This window comes from Bombina bombina, chromosome 2, assembly GCF_027579735.1.
Source record: "Bombina bombina isolate aBomBom1 chromosome 2, aBomBom1.pri, whole genome shotgun sequence".
Taxonomy (NCBI): domain Eukaryota; kingdom Metazoa; phylum Chordata; class Amphibia; order Anura; family Bombinatoridae; genus Bombina; species Bombina bombina.
This window is the reverse complement of record NC_069500.1, coordinates 677,974,450-677,993,991: the sequence shown is the minus strand read 5'-3', so window position 1 is coordinate 677,993,991 and position 19,542 is coordinate 677,974,450. Positions and strand designations below refer to the sequence as shown.

The window sequence follows — 19,542 nt, the reverse complement described above, 5'->3', positions numbered from 1 at the left end:
CTCCTTGATAGCCTCTGAGCTGCTTCAATCCCAGCACTCCACCCACAGCAATATATGATACAGGCAGTAACATTGCTTGTATTAGATCTGCCTTCATATACTAACAGAGCATGATCAGTGCTCCCTTTTCATATGACGGAAAAGGCCTTCTGCCCCCAGTTGTGGCTCCCGCTGTCAAAGCTTACAGGAGCAACTTGTGCCAGAGTGTTGGACGCAGTATACTGGACAAAGTACTGTGTGACGTAGTACCTACATCTATTTGGTGTAAAGGGTTAAAAGGGACATAAAAGTAAAATAAAACTTTTATGGTTTAGACAGAGCATGCAATTTTAAGAGACTTCTCAATTCACTTCAATTTTTTTTTTAAAAGCAGATCTAGGTGTGCTCAGGAGTAGCAATGCACTACTGGGAGTCAGCTGGTGACTGGTGGCTGTGCACACATGCCTCTTGTCATTTGACAACCAGATGTAGACATGCCTCTTGTCATTTGACAACCAGATTTACACATGCCTCTTGTCATTGGTCAACCAGATGTACACATGCCTCTTGTCATTGGTCAACCAGATGTACACATGCCTCTTGTCATTGGTCAACCAGATGTACACATGCCTCTTGTCAAAGTTCAACCAGATGTACACATGCCTCTTGTCAAAGTTCAACCAGATGTACACATGCCTCTTGTCAAAGTGCAACCAGATGTACACATGCCTCTTGTCATTGGTCAACCAGATGTACACATGCCTCTTGTCATTGGTCAACCAGATGTACACATGCCTCTTGTCAAAGTTCAACCAGATGTACACATGCCTCTTGTCATTGGTCAACCAGATGTACACATGCCTCTTGTCATTGGTCAACCAGATGTACACATGCCTCTTGTCATTGGTCAACCAGATGTACACATGCCTCTTGTCATTGGTCAACCAGATGTACACATGCCTCTTGTCAAAGTGCAACCAGATGTACACATGCCTCTTGTCATTGGTCAACCAGATGTACACATGCCTCTTGTCATTGGTCAACCAGATGTACACATGCCTCTTGTCATTGGTCAACCAGATGTACACATGCCTCTTGTCAAAGTTCAACCAGATGTACACATGCCTCTTGTCAAAGTGCAACCAGGTGTGTTCAGCTAGACCTCAGTAGAACATTGCTGCTCTGATACAGCTTTGCATGGGTTAAACACACGCATGCAATAATAATATGCTTTAACACATTATTAGGGTGACCATATTGCCACTTTAAAAAGGGACACATGCAAAATACATGTCAGGGCTGTTTTCAGGGCTGTTTAAAGAAATGTTTTGTATAAGAACCCTGACATATGTATTCTTGATATCTGTCCCTTCTTAAAGCGGCAATACGGTCAGCCTACACATTATAGCATTTTCTGAATGCTTTTTTATGTCCTTACTATAGTGTTCAGAAACACAGCATAACATATTTAGAATCTTTGGAATTCTGTGAGTCAGCAGCAGATATAGAGAAGTAATCCTTGTTTTTACCTTGAAATGTCAGGGAAGCTGTTTGTATAAGTGATCCAGATGGGGTATGAATAACACAGTTATATTCTCCTTGGTGATCTGTGCTCAGGTCAGTTAACCGAAGAATCTGACCACCCTCCAAAAGCTCATGTCTCAGATTTACATTTGTGCCCAGAGGATGATTGGCATGAAGCCAAGAGATGTTGGGAATTGAGTCATTTTTGACTGGACAACCTGTAAGGAAAATACAATTAATTTAATCATAAGACGTATAGAAAGTATTTTGTATTTTATTTCTAATCTTCTATATTTATTCAAACATCTCTTACTTTTTAGACACACAGCTTAATCTTTTCTCTTACACTGCTTTATAACGTATTCATTAAGGCAATAAAAGCGAGATCTTTTCATATTAACAGATTAACACTTTCTTTGTTGCGATTGCTTTTCGATAGTCAAACTTCACCACCACTTTCCTTATTTGGAATAGCCAATTTGGCCTTAAAGTGACAGCACACTGTAAAATTGTTTTTCCCTTAATGTGTTTCCAATTACTATTTTTACCAGCTGCAGAGTATAAAATGTATGGGAAGTTTCTTTTTAAGGTTTATTTATATATATTAAATAGCTGATTTTTTTAAAGCCACAATATAATAAAATGGGTTGAGCTTGTAGGTATAATCAGATCTCATTACTTTATCACATTGTCTACAGATACATGCTTCTTTATCTCTTCTATACCCCACTGGGAGTGTAATTTCTTCTGCTGGCTGTGTTTACACAGCTTATCTATAACTTGGACCTAAGGCCAGAAACTTTCAGAATAGGTGGGGATATCATAGGATAAATCAACTAATTAAAATGCCAATATAAGGGTAAAGGAAATACTTGTAAACAATGTAATACACTCCAGCAGGTAAAATGGATCATTTGGAAAAATAAAAGGGGAGAAATGTTTTGAGTAAACTGTCCCTTTAAGTCAGCACATGACCTTGCCACTGTTATAGTATTAACAAAATCTCCATTGTTTGGATTCGGCACAAAATATACAACAAAAAATGGCAAATTTAGGAGATACATTTTGCAAAGTTCGGTTTGTGAAACTGTCCATGAGCTTTTTCTGTCTTTTGGACTGGAAAATCCACAATGTAAAAGGGGGCAAAATAAACAATGAAAGTATATTGTAATGTTGTTGTACTTTTGTATCTAAATAGCTTCATTATTTTGCTATACTCTGTTGAAAAACATACCGATAAGTAGCAATGCATTACTATGAGTAAGCTGCTGATTGGTGGCTGCACATAATGCCTCTTGTCATTGTCTTAATGATGTGTTCAGCCCAGTAATGCATTGCTGCTCCTACATCACATCATACCATTACCAACAAAATAAAAAATCTAAGGACAGCAATAGATTGGAAAGTGGTTTAAAAGTGTATGATCTATCTGAATCATAAAGGGCTTATGTCCCTTTAAGCTTTTTATATTACAAATCTTAAAATACCTACTGTGCTATTAAATTTACATTATTTTAAAGGAGTTTAATTAAAATCATATATTTGTGTTATTTTGCATTATAAAATTAGCCATTTTACAGAAAACAAAATCTAGCTTTTAGACGTGTGTGTTTGTAAAGCATTAAATGATTCACTCATGCAAAAATATCAGAAAGTTATCTATGCCAACTTCTACATACCCCCCTCATTATTTCACAACCATTAGAGAATGTTTTTTCTATAAAAAGTTGCCATTCGACACACCCTAAGATGATATATTCTGTTTTGACTAACATGTTCTTGCTTGGTGCTTTCAAAGTTTAAAATCGATCAACAGAACTTGGAATAAATTGAGCAGAATACAGTATCTGAGATCAGTGCTAAAGAACCCCAAAGCTTTTAGACTTTCCCTACATAAGCACTGGTAGAAATATGAGTGAACTAGCAATTGACTGTACTCACAAATTGACAGACCATCTGTCTTTTTTAGGGATTTTGAGAACTGAAGCTAGAATCTGCTACCACTGGACATTTTTTAAAATAGTCTATTTATATATTTTTGTCAGAATGCTCCCAAAGGCTTTTTCAAGTAAATCAGATTATGGAAGGATAAAGGGGACAGGAAATCCCAAAATGTTCTTTTGTGATTCAGATATAACATACAATTTTAATCAACTTTCCAATTTACTTCTATTATCAAATTTGCTTCATTCTCTTGTTATCCTTTTGCTGAATGAACATTGGCAGCTAGCTGAACACATCTAGTTAACCAATTATAAAAAACAAATGCGTGCAGGCACCAATCAGCAGCTAGCTCCCACTAGTGTAGGATATGTGCGTATTATTTTTCAACAAGGGATACCAAAAGAACAAAGCACATTTGAAAATAGAAGTGAATTTTAAAATGACATACTCTATCTGAATCAAGCAAGTTTTATTTTGACTTTCCTATCCCTTTAAGTCGCAAACTAGAGTATATTTCCCCTATTTGGTGAGTGTATGGTAACAACATTCCAGTCCTGATAATGAGTATCTTTCTCCCTAATTGGTGAGATATGGTAACAGCATTCCAGTCCTGATAATGAGTATCTTTCTCCCTAATTGGTCAGATATGGTAACAGCATTCCAGTCCTGATAATGAATATCTTCTTCACTAATTGGTGAGATATGGTAACAGCATTCCAGTCCTGATAATGAGTATCTTCTTCACTAATTGGTGAGATATGGTAACAGCATTCCAGTCCTGATAATGAGTATCTTCTTCACTAATTGGTGAGATATGGTAACAGCATTCCAGTCCTGATAATGAGTATCTTTTTCACTAATTGGTGAGATATGGTAACAGCATTTCAGTCCTGATAATGAGTATCTTTTTCCCTAATTGGTGAGATATGGTAACAGCATTCCAGTCCTGATAATGAGTATCTTTTTCACTAATTGGTGAGATATGGTAACAGCATTTCAGTCCTGATAATGAGTATCTTTTTCCCTAATTGGTGAGATATGGTAACAGCATTCCAGTCCTGATAATGAGTATCTTTTTCTCTAATTGGTGAGATATGGTAACAGCATTTCAGTCCTGATAATGAGTATCTTTTTCCCTAATTGGTAAGATATGGTAACAGCATTCCAGTCCTGATAATGAGTATCTTTTTCACTAATTGGTGAGATATGGTAACAGCATTTCAGTCCTGATAATGAGTATCTTTTTCCCTAATTGGTGAGATATGGTAACAGCATTCCAGTCCTGATAATGAGTATCTTTTTCTCTAATTGGTGAGATATGGTAACAGCATTTCAGTCCTGATAATGAGTATCTTTTTCTCTAATTGGTGAGATATGGGAACAGCATTTCTGACCTGATAATGAGTATCTTTTTCTCTAATTGGTGAGATATGGGAACAGCATTTCTGACCTGATAATGAGTATCTTTTTCTCTAATTGGTGAGATATGGGAACAGCATTCCTGACCTGATAATGAGTATCTTTTTCTCTAATTGGTGAGATATGGGAACAGCATTCCTGACCTGATAATGAGTATCTTTTTCTCTAATTGGTGAGATATGGGAACAGCATTCCTGACCTGATAATGAGTATCTTTTTCTCTAATTGGTGAGATATGGGAACAGCATTCCTGACCTGATAATGAGTATCTTTTGGAGATGCATTGCTTAGTAACTTTGACCACAAAAGCAATGGAGATAAAGGTTATGAAACCACTGGCAAACGTTTTCGATTAAAATCACCTACTATTGCACTATAAGCATTACTTAAACATACATACTGAATACAAGCTTTTAAACTGGATACCGAAAATAAACTACTAATCCCATATTTGCAAATGGTAACCATATTGTAAGCTTAGAGGAAAATGATCTGTGGGTTCAGATTAATGCACAACACTGCTCATTAAATGCCAGTTATATTCTTCTTTGTTCAGGCAAAGTGTGTGTGTGTTATATTACATACCCTTTTTCTTTCATGTAATTAGCAAGAGTCCATGAGCTAGTGACGTATGGGATATACATTCCTACCAGGAGGGGCAAAGTTTCCCAAACCTCAAAATGCCTATAAATACACCCCTCACCACACCCACAATTCAGTTTTACAAACTTTGCCTCCGATGGAGGTGGTGAAGTAAGTTTGTGCTAGATTCTACGTTGATATGCGCTCCGCAGCAAGTTGGAGCCCGGTTTTCCTCTCAGCGTGCAGTGAATGTCAGAGGGATGTGAGGAGAGTATTGCCTATTTGAATGCAGTGATCTCCTTCTACGGGGTCTATTTCATAGTTTCTCTGTTATCGGTCGTAGAGATTCATCTCTTACCTCCCTTTTCAGATCGACGATATACTCTTATATATATACCATTACCTCTACTGATTCTCGTTTCAGTACTGGTTTGGCTTTCTACAAACATGTAGATGAGTGTCCTGGGGTAAGTAAATCTTATTTTCTGTGACACTCTAAGCTATGGTTGGGCACTTTATTTATAAAGTTCTAAATATATGTATTCAAACATTTATTTGCCTTGACTCAGAATGTTCAACGTTCCTTATTTTTCAGACAGTCAGTTTCATATTTGGGATAATGCACTTGAATTAATCATTTTTTTCTTACCTTCAAAAATTTGACTCTTTTTTCCCTGTGGGCTGTTAGGCTCGCGGGGGCTGAAAATGCTTCATTTTATTGCATCATTCTTGGCGCGGACTTTTTTGGCGCAAAAAATTATTTTCCGTTTCTGGCATCATACGTGTCGCCGGAAGTTGCGTCATTTTTTGACGTTATTTTGCGCCAAAAATGTCGGCGTTCCGGATGTGGCGTCATTTTTGGCGCCAAAAGCATTTAGGCGCCAAATAATGTGGGCGTCTGATTTGGCGCTAAAAAATATGGGCGTCGCTTTTTTCTCCACATTATTTCAGTCTCATTTTTTCTTTGCTTCTGGTTACTAGAAGCTTGTTTATTGGCATTTTTTCCCATTCCTGAAACTGTCATTTAAGGAATTTGATCAATTTTGCTTTATATGTTGTTTTTTCTCTTACATATTGCAAGATGTCTCACGTTGCATCTGAGTCAGAAGATACTACAGGAAAATCGCTGTCTAGTGCTGGATCTACCAAAGCTAAGTGTATCTGCTGTAAACTTTTGGTAGCTATTCCTCCGGCTGTTGTTTGTATTAATTGTCATGACAAACTTGTTAATGCAGATAATATTTCCTTTAGTAAAGTACCATTGCCTGTTGCAGTTCCTTCAACATCTAAGGTGCAGAATGTTCCTGATAACATAAGAGATTTTGTTTCTGAATCCATAAAGAAGGCTATGTCTGTTATTTCTCCTTCTAGTAAACGTAAAAAATCTTTTAAAACTTCTCTCCCTACAGATGAATTTTTAAATGAACATCATCATTCTGATTCTTATGACTCTTCTGGTTCAGAGGATTCTGTCTCAGAGATTGATGCTGATAAATCTTCATATTTATTTAAAATGGAATTTATTCGTTCTTTACTTAAAGAAGTACTAATTGCTTTAGAAATAGAGGATTCTGGTCCTCTTGATACTAATTCTAAACGTTTAGATAAGGTATTTAAATCTCCTGTGGTTATTCCAGAAGTTTTTCCTGTTCCTAATGCTATTTCTGCAGTAATTTCCAAAGAATGGGATAAATTGGGTAATTCATTTACTCCTTCTAAACGTTTTAAGCAATTATATCCTGTGCCGTCTGACAGATTAGAATTTTGGGACAAAATCCCTAAAGTTGATGGGGCTATTTCTACCCTTGCTAAACGTACTACTATTCCTACGTCAGATGGTACTTCGTTTAAGGATCCTTTAGATAGGAAAATTGAATCCTTTCTAAGAAAAGCTTATCTGTGTTCAGGTAATCTTCTTAGACCTGCTATATCATTGGCTGATGTTGCTGCAGCTTCAACTTTTTGGTTGGAAACTTTAGCGCAACAAGTAACAGATCATGATTCTCATGATATTATTATTCTTCTTCAGCATGCTAATAATTTTATCTGTGATGCCATTTTTGATATTATCAGAGTTGATGTCAGGTTTATGTCTCTAGCTATTTTAGCTAGAAGAGCTCTATGGCTTAAGACTTGGAATGCTGATATGGCTTCTAAATCAACTCTACTTTCCATTTCTTTCCAGGGTAACAAATTATTTGGTTCTCAGTTGGATTCTATTATCTCAACTGTTACTGGTGGGAAAGGAACTTTTTTACCACAGGATAAAAAATCTAAGGGTAAAAACAGGGCTAATAATCGTTTTCGTTCCTTTCGTTTCAACAAAGAACAAAAGCCTAATCCTTCATCCTCAGGAGCAGTTTCAGTTTGGAAACCATCTCCGGTCTGGAATAAATCCAAGCCTGCTAGAAAGGCAAAGCCTGCTTCTAAGTCCACATGAAGGTGCGGCCCTCATTCCAGCTCAGCTGGTAGGGGGCAGGTTACGTTTTTTCAAAGAAATTTGGATCAATTCTGTTCACAATCTTTGGATTCAGAACATTGTTTCAGAAGGGTACAGAATTGGTTTCAAGATGAGACCTCCTGCAAAGAGATTTTTTCTTTCCCGTGTCCCAGTAAATCCAGTGAAAGCTCAAGCATTTCTGAATTGTGTTTAAGATCTAGAGTTGGCTGGAGTAATTATGCCAGTTCCAGTTCCGGAACAGGGGATGGGGTTTTATTCAAATCTCTTCATTGTACCAAAGAAGGAGAATTCCTTCAGACCAGTTCTGGATCTAAAAATATTGAATCGTTATGTAAGGATACCAACGTTCAAGATGGTAACTGTAAGGACTATCTTGCCTTTTGTTCAGCAAGGGCATTATATGTCCACAATAGATTTACAGGATGCATATCTGCATATTCTGATTCATCCAGATCATTATCAGTTCCTGAGATTCTCTTTTCTGGACAAGCATTACCAGTTTGTGGCTCTGCCGTTTGGCCTAGCTACAGCTCCAAGAATTTTTACAAAGGTTCTCGGTGCCCTTCTGTCTGTAATCAGAGAACAGGGTATTGTGGTATTTCCTTATTTGGACGATATCTTGGTACTTGCTCAGTCTTTACATTTAGCAGAATCTCATACGAATCGACTTGTGTTGTTTCTTCAAGATCATGGTTGGAGGATCAATTTACCAAAAAGTTCATTGATTCCTCAGACAAGGGTAACTTTTCTGGGTTTCCAGATAGATTCAGTGTCCATGACTCTGTCTTTAACAGACAAGAGACGTCTAAAATTGATTTCAGCTTGTCGAAACCTTCAGTCACAATCATTCCCTTCGGTAGCCTTATGCATGGAAATTCTAGGTCTTATGACTGTTGCATCGGACGCGATCCCCTTTGCTCGTTTTCACATGCGACCTCTTCAGCTCTGTATGCTGAATCAATGGTGCAAGGATTACACAAAGATATCTCAATTAATATCTTTAAAACCGATTGTTCGACACTCTCTAACGTGGTGGACAGATCACCATCGTTTAATTCAGGGGGCTTCTTTTGTGCTTCCGACCTGGACTGTAATTTCAACAGATGCAAGTCTCACAGGTTGGGGAGCTGTGTGGGGATCTCTGACGGCACAAGGAGTTTGGGAATCTCAGGAGGTGAGATTACCGATCAATATTTTGGAACTCCGTGCAATTTTCAGAGCTCTTCAGTTTTGGCCTCTTCTGAAGAGAGAATCGTTCATTTGTTTTCAGACAGACAATGTCACAACTGTGGCATACATCAATCATCAAGGAGGGACTCACAGTCCTCTGGCTATGAAAGAAGTATCTCGAATTTTGGTTTGGGCGGAATCCAGCTCCTGTCTAATCTCTGCGGTTCATATCCCAGGTATAGACAATTGGGAAGCGGATTATCTCAGTCGCCAAACGTTGCATCCGGGCGAATGGTCTCTTCACCCAGAGGTGTTTCTTCAGATTGTTCAAATGTGGGAACTTCCAGAAATATATCTGATGGCGTCTCATCTAAACAAGAAACTTCCCAGGTATCTGTCCAGATCCCGGGATCCTCAGGCGGAGGCAGTGGATGCATTATCACTTCCTTGGAAGCATCATCCTGCTTATATCTTTCCGCCTCTAGTTCTTCTTCCAAGAGTAATCTCCAAGATTCTGAAGGAATGCTCGTTTGTTCTGCTGGTAGCTCCGGCATGGCCTCACAGGTTTTGGTATGCGGATCTTGTCCGGATGGCCTCTTGCCAACCGTGGACTCTTCCGTTAAGACCAGACCTTCTGTCTCAAGGTCCTTTTTTCCATCAGGATCTGAAATCCTTAAATTTAAAGGTATGGAGATTGAACGCTTGATTCTTGGTCAAAGAGGTTTCTCTGACTCTGTGATTAATACTATGTTACAGGCTCGTAAATCTGTATCTAGAGAGATATATTATAGAGTCTGGAAGACTTATATTTCTTGGTGTCTTTCTCATCATTTTTCTTGGCATTCTTTTAGAATACCGAGAATTTTACAGTTTCTTCAGGATGGTTTAGATAAGGGTTTGTCCGCAAGTTCCTTGAAAGGTCAAATCTCTGCTCTTTCTGTTCTTTTTCACAGAAAGATTGCTATTCTTCCTGATATTCATTGTTTTGTACAAGCTTTGGTTCGTATAAAACCTGTCATTAAGTCAATTTCTCCTCCTTGGAGTTTGAATTTGGTTCTGGGAGCTCTTCAAGCTCCTCCGTTTGAACCTATGCATTCATTGGACATTAAATTACTTTCTTGGAAAGTTTTGTTCCTTTTGGCCATCTCTTCTGCCAGAAGAGTTTCTGAATTATCTGCTCTTTCTTGTGAGTCTCCTTTTCTGATTTTTCATCAGGATAAGGCGGTGTTGCGAACTTCTTTTGAATTTTTACCTAAAGTTGTGAATTCCAACAACATTAGTAGAGAAATTGTGGTTCCTTCATTATGTCCTAATCCTAAGAATTCTAAGGAGAAATCATTGCATTCTTTGGATGTTGTTAGAGCTTTGAAATATTATGTTGAAGCTACTAAGTCTTTCCGAAAGACTTCTAGTCTATTTGTTATTTTTTCCGGTGCTAGAAAAGGCCAGAAAGCTTCTGCCATTTCTTTGGCATCTTGGTTGAAATCTTTAATTCATCTTGCCTATGTTGAGTCGGGTAAAACTCCGCCTCAAAGGATTACAGCTCATTCTACTAGGTCAGTTTCTACTTCCTGGGCGTTTAGGAATGAAGCTTCGATTGATCAGATTTGCAAAGCAGCAACTTGGTCCTCTTTGCATACTTTTACTAAATTCTACCATTTTGATGTGTTTTCTTCTTCTGAAGCAGTTTTTGGTAGAAAAGTACTTCAGGCAGCGGTTTCAGTTTGAATCTTCTGCTTATGTTTTTCATTAAACTTTATTTTGGGTGTGGATTATTTTCAGCAGGAATTGGCTGTCTTTATTTTATCCCTCCCTCTCTAGTGACTCTTGTGTGGAAAGATCCACATCTTGGGTAATCATTATCCCATACGTCACTAGCTCATGGACTCTTGCTAATTACATGAAAGAAAACATAATTTATGTAAGAACTTACCTGATAAATTCATTTCTTTCATATTAGCAAGAGTCCATGAGGCCCGCCCTTTTTTTGTGGTGGTTATGATTTTGTATAAAGCACAATTATTCCAATTCCTTATTTTATATGCTTTCGCACTTTTTTATCACCCCACTTCTTGGCTATTCGTTAAACTCGAATCTTGAAAAAGCCCCACACCTTAGGGGTGAAACGCGTAGAAAGGTGAAAGACAAAGAGGAAACTCAGCAGTAACCGGCTCTGCGTACGAAGTACTTGAAGAGCAGAGTGTCACGGAGAGGCTGCGGTGAAAAGGTAACTAAGATAAGGCTTGCGCAAGTGAAGATAGTTACCCACAGGGACAAGGAGGTCCACTACTTAACCAGACTTTCAATATCGCTATAAGAGCTTATGCACCCGGACAAAGACCAGCAGGTGAGAGTATCTATATGTCAGTAACTCCCCGCTAAAGTGTGATCCATACCACCTAACCGGATTAAGATTGTCTGTGGAAACTGTTCATTAAATACAGACTCCGGTGTTACTATTTTTACATCATAAGACTGTTGTTCCGAGTGGGGATTTGCCCCTATTTGCATAAGATTGCATATTTCATCTGGGGAACTCCCCCTTCTCATGAGATTTCAAGCAGGTGTACCATTGTAACAAGGCAAAACAAGGACTATTTGATATTACGGGCCGAGTAGAAACAGGCAGTTACACGTCAGTCTGTTACGGCAACAGAAGAAAGTCCCCTATACACAGAGACTTGTATCGGGAATAGAACCCAAGCCAGATAGTCAAACATATACCTGTCGCTTTCTGCATATTTTTTCCTTAGACGTATATCTCCTTAACCATTCACATAGAGGATCTAATATCAATATAGTAATTTGTATTAGCAATTTTATTTAGAAGCGGTTGTGATTGAAGAGTGTTTGGGCCAATTGCATGAGAGATTGCTTGGATTATTTTTACTGTGTTTTTGATTTATTGTGTTTTTACCTTTTATATCATTAAAAAGTTGTACATAATTCTAATCCAGGCACGAGTTACCTCCAATTATTGACTCAAGAATTATTTTATATGAGGATTGTTAAAAAACTGTCCCAGGACAACATAGTATCGTTGGTTTATTAGCCCACTGCTAGGTATACTTAATATATATTTTAGCGCCACCTACACTACACACATTCAGATTCTCCTATTTTTTAACTACCTAGGAAGGAGGTAGGACCAGAGGTTGGCTAAGTGGGTCGAGTCTAGCGCTCCTCTCAAGTATTTTCTATAACTCCATATTCGTTAAACTGAATTGTGGGTGTGGTGAGGGGTGTATTTATAGGCATTTTGAGGTTTGGGAAACTTTGCCCCTCCTGGTAGGAATGTATATCCCATACGTCACTAGCTCATGGACTCTTGCTAATATGAAAGAAATGAATTTATCAGGTAAGTTCTTACATAAATTATGTTTTTCTATCATGTAAAATATTTTTATGAAAATGAGAGCTGTAATTTACAATTAAATTGTTGTACTATGATGATCAAACCACATAACATATGAACTCTGTACATTCCATGTGTTATCATCTTTATTTTATTCTCTCAATAAAGAAAACAATAATAATAAAAAAACAACACACACAGATTTGGCTATAAAGAAACTAAACACTAAAACAGTTAAATGAGACACTGACCTTGTTCTATTAACCTTAAAAAAGTATTTATAATTCCCATTAAGGGGACATTTACGTAAAGAGCAGAGGCAAAACATGTGGTTTTCTTCAAAACCTTCAACTCACAGTAATGCACAATAATCCACTTGACCTGTATGCTCATGTCTTGTAGGGATAAACTTGTCAGTATGCTGATAAATCTCATATGCATTACTCATCCACAAAATAGCATAAATTTAATGTGTAGTCTCAATAAACAAAACAGATACACAGAATATGGAAACAAGTGCTACATTATCATGTATATTGATGTTGCGTGATATGTCATATTTTGCATGCAGTGGTTAAGTCTAGTGCTGGGACTACACAGGGCATAAGGCAAACAAGGCAGCTGCCTTAGAATGCTCCAGCAGGGGGAGTTTTGAGCGCTATAGAGAAGTTAACAAACGCAACAAAAGTTACATTATTTAATTTTCTATAGCGCTGCCATTACAAGTTTTCAAACATACACCTTTTGTGTGCGATATGGTTGCGTTGAGCTCCATACCACACACAATCAGAGCGCTGCTTAGACGTGCTCATGCACGATTTCCCCATAGACATCAATGGGGAGAGCCGGCAAATAAAAAAAACTAACACCTGCGATTGTGGAAACAAAAGTTCTGTAACGCAGCCCCATTGATGTCTATGGGTAAATAAAAAGACAGTTTAAACATAACACCCTAACATAAACCCTACGTCTAAACACCCCTAATCTGCTGCCCCCAACATCACTGATGCCTGCCTACAGTTATTAACCCCTAATCTGCCGCTCCCGATATCGCCGCCAATATACTACATTTATTAACCCCTAAACCACCAGCCCCCCACATCGTAACAAGCTAAATTAAACTATATTAACCCCTAACCTTAACCCTAACACCCCCTAACTTTAACATAATAAAAATAAAGCTGAATTAAATTTACAATTATTAACTAAATTAACCTATTAACCCCTAAACCACCAGCCCCTTCACATCGCAACAAGCTAAATTAAACTATATTAACCCCTAAACCTAACCCTAAATGTAACCCTAACCCCTAACTTTAACATAATTGAATTAGATCTAAATTAAACTTACAATTATTAACTAAATAATACCTTTTTAAAACTAAATACCTGTGAAATAAAACCTAAGCTAGCTACAATATAACTAATAGTTACATTGTAGTTAGCTTAGGTTTTTTTTTTATTTCGAAGGTAAGTTTGTATTTATTTTAACTAGGTAGACTAGTTAGTAAATAGTTAACTATTTACTAACTACCTTGTTAAAATAAATACAAACTTACCTGGGAAATAAAACATAACCTGCCTTACGCTAAAATCTAACATTCCTACCATTACCAAAAATAAAAAACTAACATTTCAAAAAATAAAAAAACCTACCATTACAAAAAAACAAAACAAAACAAAATTATCCAAAAAAAGAAAGAATATTCCTATTCTAATACCCATAAAAAAACCACCCCAAAATAAAAACCCTACTCTAGAATAAACTACCAAGGGCCCTTAAAAGGGCATTTTGTAGGGCATTGCCCTATGATAAACAGCTCTTTTACTTTAAAAAGAATAACACTATACAAACCCCCACCCCCCAAACTACCAAGGGCCCTTACAATGGCCTTTGTAGGGCATTGCCCTAAGATAAACAGCTCTTTTACTTTTTAAAAAAAACACCCCCTAAAACTAAACAAACCCCCACCCCAAAACTACCAAGGGCCCTTAAAATGGCCTTTTGTAGGGCATTGCCCTAAGATAAACAGCTCTTTTACTTTAAAAAAAAACACCCCTAAAAATATACAATACACAAAATAACAAACAAATTATCAAAAAGAAAAAAGAATTACACCTAATCTAATAGCCTTATCAAATTAAAAAAATTGAATTAGCCAATAGAATGAGAGCTGCTTAAATCCTATTGGCTGATTTGAATAGCCAATAGGATTTTAGCAGCCCTAATTCCTATTGGCTGATTCAAAATTTTCAGCCAATTTGAATGCAAGGGACGCCATCTTGAATCGCGTCCCTTGCATTGAAGATTCAGTGTACAGCGGAGACCGTATGAAGAGGATGCTCCGTGCCAGATGTCTTCAGGATGGACCCACTCCGCGCCGGCTGGATGAAGATCGAAGAGGCCGCCTGGATTAAGACTTCTTGCCGCATGGATGAGGACTTCACCGGCTGGATGAAGATAGAAGAGGCCGTCTGGATGAAGACCTCTTGACGCATGGATGAGGACTTCGCCAGCTGGATGGATCCTTCAAGCGGGACTTCAACAACGGTAAGTGGATCGTTGGGGGTTAGTGTTAGATTTTTTTAAGGGTTTTTTGGGTGTTTTTTTTTTTTAGTTTAGGGTCTGGGCAGTAAAAGAGTTAAATGACCTTTTAAGGGAAATGCCCATGCAAATGCCCTTTTCATGGCAATGGTTAGCTTAGGTTATTATAGATAGTTTTTTATTTGGGGTGGTTGGTTAGGTGGGGGTTTTACTGATGGGGGGTGTTGTTATTTTTTTTACAGGTAAAAGAGCTGATATCTTTGGGGCAATGCCCCACAAAAGGTCCTTTTAAGGGCCATTGGTAGTTTATTGTAGGCTAGGGTTTTTTATTTTGGGTGGCCTTTTTTATTTTGATAAGGCTATTAGATTAGGTGCAATTTATTTATTTTTTTGATCCTTTGTTATTTTTCGTAATTTAGTGTTTTTTTTGTAATTTAGTTTGTTTTTTTTTGTAATTTTGTTTTGATTTTTTTATTGGTAGTTTAATTTTTTTTAATTGGTAGTTAGTTTAATTTTAGTTTAATAATTACAATAGTTTAATTTTAGTTTAAAATAATTTTTTTAATTTGACAGGTAAGTTTTAATTTAAGATAGGGAAATTGTAATTTTAATATAAAGTTAGGGGGTCGTTAGGTTTAGGGGTTACTAGTTTAAATTAGTATATCTCATTTTTACGTGTGCGGGAATGACGTTGCGGTACAGGCTAAAACGTGTGTGGTACAGCTATACCAACAACACTTGTAATAGCTGTACTGTTTTAATGTTGAAATGCCATATTTTCAGCGTTACAAGTCGCAACGCAAAACTTGTAATCTAGCTGAATGTGAGCACAGAGTTCCTGCGCGCATTAACTGTTTTATCTGCGCTACTGACAAAGGCAGGAACCCTGAGTAGTTTAGCAGCAGTGCCAATTGGTCGGCTAGGATGCCATGGTATTTCCCATTGGGCCTCTCCGCTGGGGTCTGGCTGGGGCAGACTGTACACAGCAGTCAGCACAGCAGTGAGCATTTGTTGGAGTGGAGGAAGCAAGGCAGTGACGGAGCGACCTGCAAGGTGGCCTCTCCGCTGTGCTGCTGCGCACCAAGTTAGCACCGCGCCACAGGAGGGGGGGATGGAATGTGAGTTGGTACTCTGTAACAACCATAAGAGAGCATCCTGGAGGCCATGGTGCAGTGTGCACACACAGAGCAGTGGACAAGCACAGTATGCTGTGACTTCAAAGAAGTTAGTACCGCAATGGCTGGATACACACAAACACATTTGGTGTAGGGTTTCTGTTATAATATAATGAGTAATTGTGTCAGACAGCTGTTTTATTGGAAGTATATTATGGTTTCTTGGTTTTCTACTGAGGAAGCTTTAGGCAGTTGTGGCATGTTTTAACTTAATATGGCAAAACTATGGGTGATGGCAGACATTAAACATTATGCTATATTAGTTTACACAATACAAAAGTGGTGGAAACAAGGCTACTAGCTTGTGATCTGTGAAATAGCATGTCTTTCAGTTGTCACTCAAGTGTGTGTTTTTGTATGTATGTGTAAGCGTGTATATTTGTGTGTGTGTGTGTATATATGTGTGTGTGGTGTAGTATGTGTGTGGTATGTGTGTGTATGTATGTGTATATAAATGTGTGTGTATATGTATGTGTGCATGAGTATGTGTAAATATGTATGTGTGTGTGTGTGGAGTAGTATGTGTGTGTATGTATGTTTATATAAATGTGTGTGTATATGTATGTGTGCATGAGTATGTGTAAATATGTATGTGTGTGTGTGTTAATGTGTAATATGTGTGCATGAGTATGTCTGTATGTGTATAAATGTGTATGTGTGTGTGTGTGTGTATGTGTGTTTGGTGTAGTATGTGTGTGGTATGTGTGTGTATGTATGTGTATATAAATGTGTGTGTATATGTATGTGTGCATGAGTATGTGTAAATATGTATGTGTGTGTGTGTATATGTGTGTGTGGAGTAGTATGTGTGTGTATGTATGTGTATATAAATGTGTGTGTATATGTATGTGTGCATGAGTATGTGTAAATATGTATGTGTGTGTGTGTATATGTGTGTGTGGAGTAGTATGTGTGTATATGTATGTGTATATAAATGAGTGTGTATATGTATGTGTGCATGAGTATGTGTAAATATGTATGTGTGTGTGTGTTAATGTGTAATATGTGTGCATGAGTATGTCTGTATGTGTATAAATGTGTGTGTGTGTATATGTGTGTTTGGTGTAGTATGTGTGTGGTATGTGTGTGTATGTATGTGTGTATAAATGTGTGTGTATATGTATGTGTGCATGAGTATGTGTAAATATGTATGTGTGTGTGTGTATATGTGTGTGTGGAGTAGTATGTGTGTGTATGTATGTGTATATAAATGTGTGTGTATATGTATGTGTGCATGAGTATGTGTAAATATGTATGTGTGTGGGTGTTAATGTGTAATATGTGTGCATGAGTATGTCTGTATGTGTATAAATGTGTATGTGTGTGTGTGTATATGTGTGTGTGGTGTAGTATGTGTGTGGTATGTGTGTGTGTATGTATGTGTATATAAATGTGTGTGTATATGTATGTGTGCATGAGTATGTGTAAATATGTATGTGTGTGGGTGTTAATGTGTAATATGTGTGCATGAGTATGTCTGTATGTGTATAAATGTGTATGTGTATATGTGTGTGTGGTGTAGTATGTGTGTGTGTATGTATGTGTATATAAATGTGTGTGTATATGTATGTGTGCATGAGTATGTGTAAATATGTATGTGTGTGGGTGTTAATGTGTAATATGTGTGCATGAGTATGTCTGTATGTCTGTGTGTGCATAAATGTGTATGTGTGTGTGAAAATGTATATGTATGTGTGGGCAGGTAAATTTTGAGCCACCACTTTGACACATTATGTCATACAGAATCTATTACACATTACTAGAACATTTTGGTAAGAAGCAGTAGTAGCAGGGTATATCATATTTTTTTTTTTTTTTGGGGGGGGGGGCAAAATGTGTCTTTGCCTGTGTAGCCAAAAATCCTAGCACCGGCCCTACACTACACACACATCTTTCTATGTTTGGTTTTTCTTACAGCCTAAAGAGAAAGCCTAAAGTGATATCTTAGTATAGTGAATATCTCATAAAAAACACTGAAGTGTGTAATTAAATTGGCTTGTTTTCTGCAATGTTGTTATTTTCTCACTAAGGGCCGGATGATCTAAAGGTTTCTAGGCTGGCAAGATTATTAAAGAATGCTCGCCAGTACTTCTATTTCCCTGGTGGAATGATCTAAAGACATTTTTTACCCTGAAAACAGGGTGTCTCACTAAGGGGCGTATACTGCATTTTTGTGTAAGGAAAAATATTACATTGCCCCTACCCAGCTACTTCATAATGCCACACAGCTGGCAACATTTATATTATTTATTCTCTTGATATTCTTTGTTAAAGAGCAGCAATGTACTACTGGAAGCTAGCTGAACACATCAAGTAAGCCACTGATCACAACCATATATGTGTAGCCACCAATCAGCAGCTAGCTCCCAGTAATGTATTGCAAGATTTTATGTGAGGAACACTGTAAATGGGATCCCTTATTCTCATTGGATGCATTTAGTAATTTTGTTGAGGTCTTTATGAAAATGTATTGAGTGTTTTAATTGGTTCAGCAAAATTAATGAAGCAGAAACTTTTGTTATTTTCAGTGTGACAAGTTTACCTCCTGCACCTGGATAGCATTTACATATTACCACAACATACTTTTACTTTAGTTATGCTCTTACAATGTGTAGTAGTCAATTACATGGTGCTGATAATTAAATATAATTGACATCTTGATATATAAATAAGGTCTAGCAGGATATAGAATACAATTACAGTATCTCTCAAAATTCACACAGTGGTACATGTTTATAAAAATGTCTGTTAAAATCAGTAAAAAAAATAAATACATACATAAATAAATAGCAAGATCATCTGAATGAATTAACCATTATCTTGTGTGTATATATATATATATATATATATATATATATATATATTTATATATATATATATATAAATGCAGAGTTATTGTTAAAAACCAGGATGTGGTTCTATACAGCTAAACTATTAAACACACATTTAGGCAACAGAGGACACATTATCACATTTTCCCATGTACACATTCACATAAGTCTAGGATAGAGGTTCACGATCTTATGAATCAAGACCCTTCACCCACATATATAAACCAATATTTAATAATTAACTGTAAAACAACTGTGAACATAAGTAATCAGATATGAAAATATACGGTTTCACTTTTCTAATAAAATCTATGCTACTTCTACCAAATTATCATGAGGACTGTAAAACATACTGAAATTTAAACATATTTTAAAAATAGATTTTTAAATATGGGGCTCAGATCCAAGGAAAACATTCCATTTTAAATCAAATATTAGCATGTTTTTTTATAGCAAAAAAAAAAAAAAAAGTTAAAGCATAAATTGGGATTCACAATATATATGTGCATGGCTGATGTTAAACTGAAAAAAAGAACCCACAGAGGTTTGAATACAAA

At 37.0% G+C, this 19,542-nt stretch overlaps 1 protein-coding gene across 1 annotated transcript in view; it reads right to left on the bottom strand.

Annotated features, from left to right (window-relative positions):
* LOC128649393 (ADAMTS-like protein 1) overlaps positions 1-19,542 on the bottom strand; it is a 466,596-nt gene that overhangs the window by 21,154 nt on the left and 425,900 nt on the right. The window contains exon 24 of the mRNA XM_053702643.1: positions 1,509-1,721. Coding sequence (XP_053558618.1) covers positions 1,509-1,721 — 213 coding nt within the window. The remainder of the gene's footprint in view (positions 1-1,508; positions 1,722-19,542) is intronic.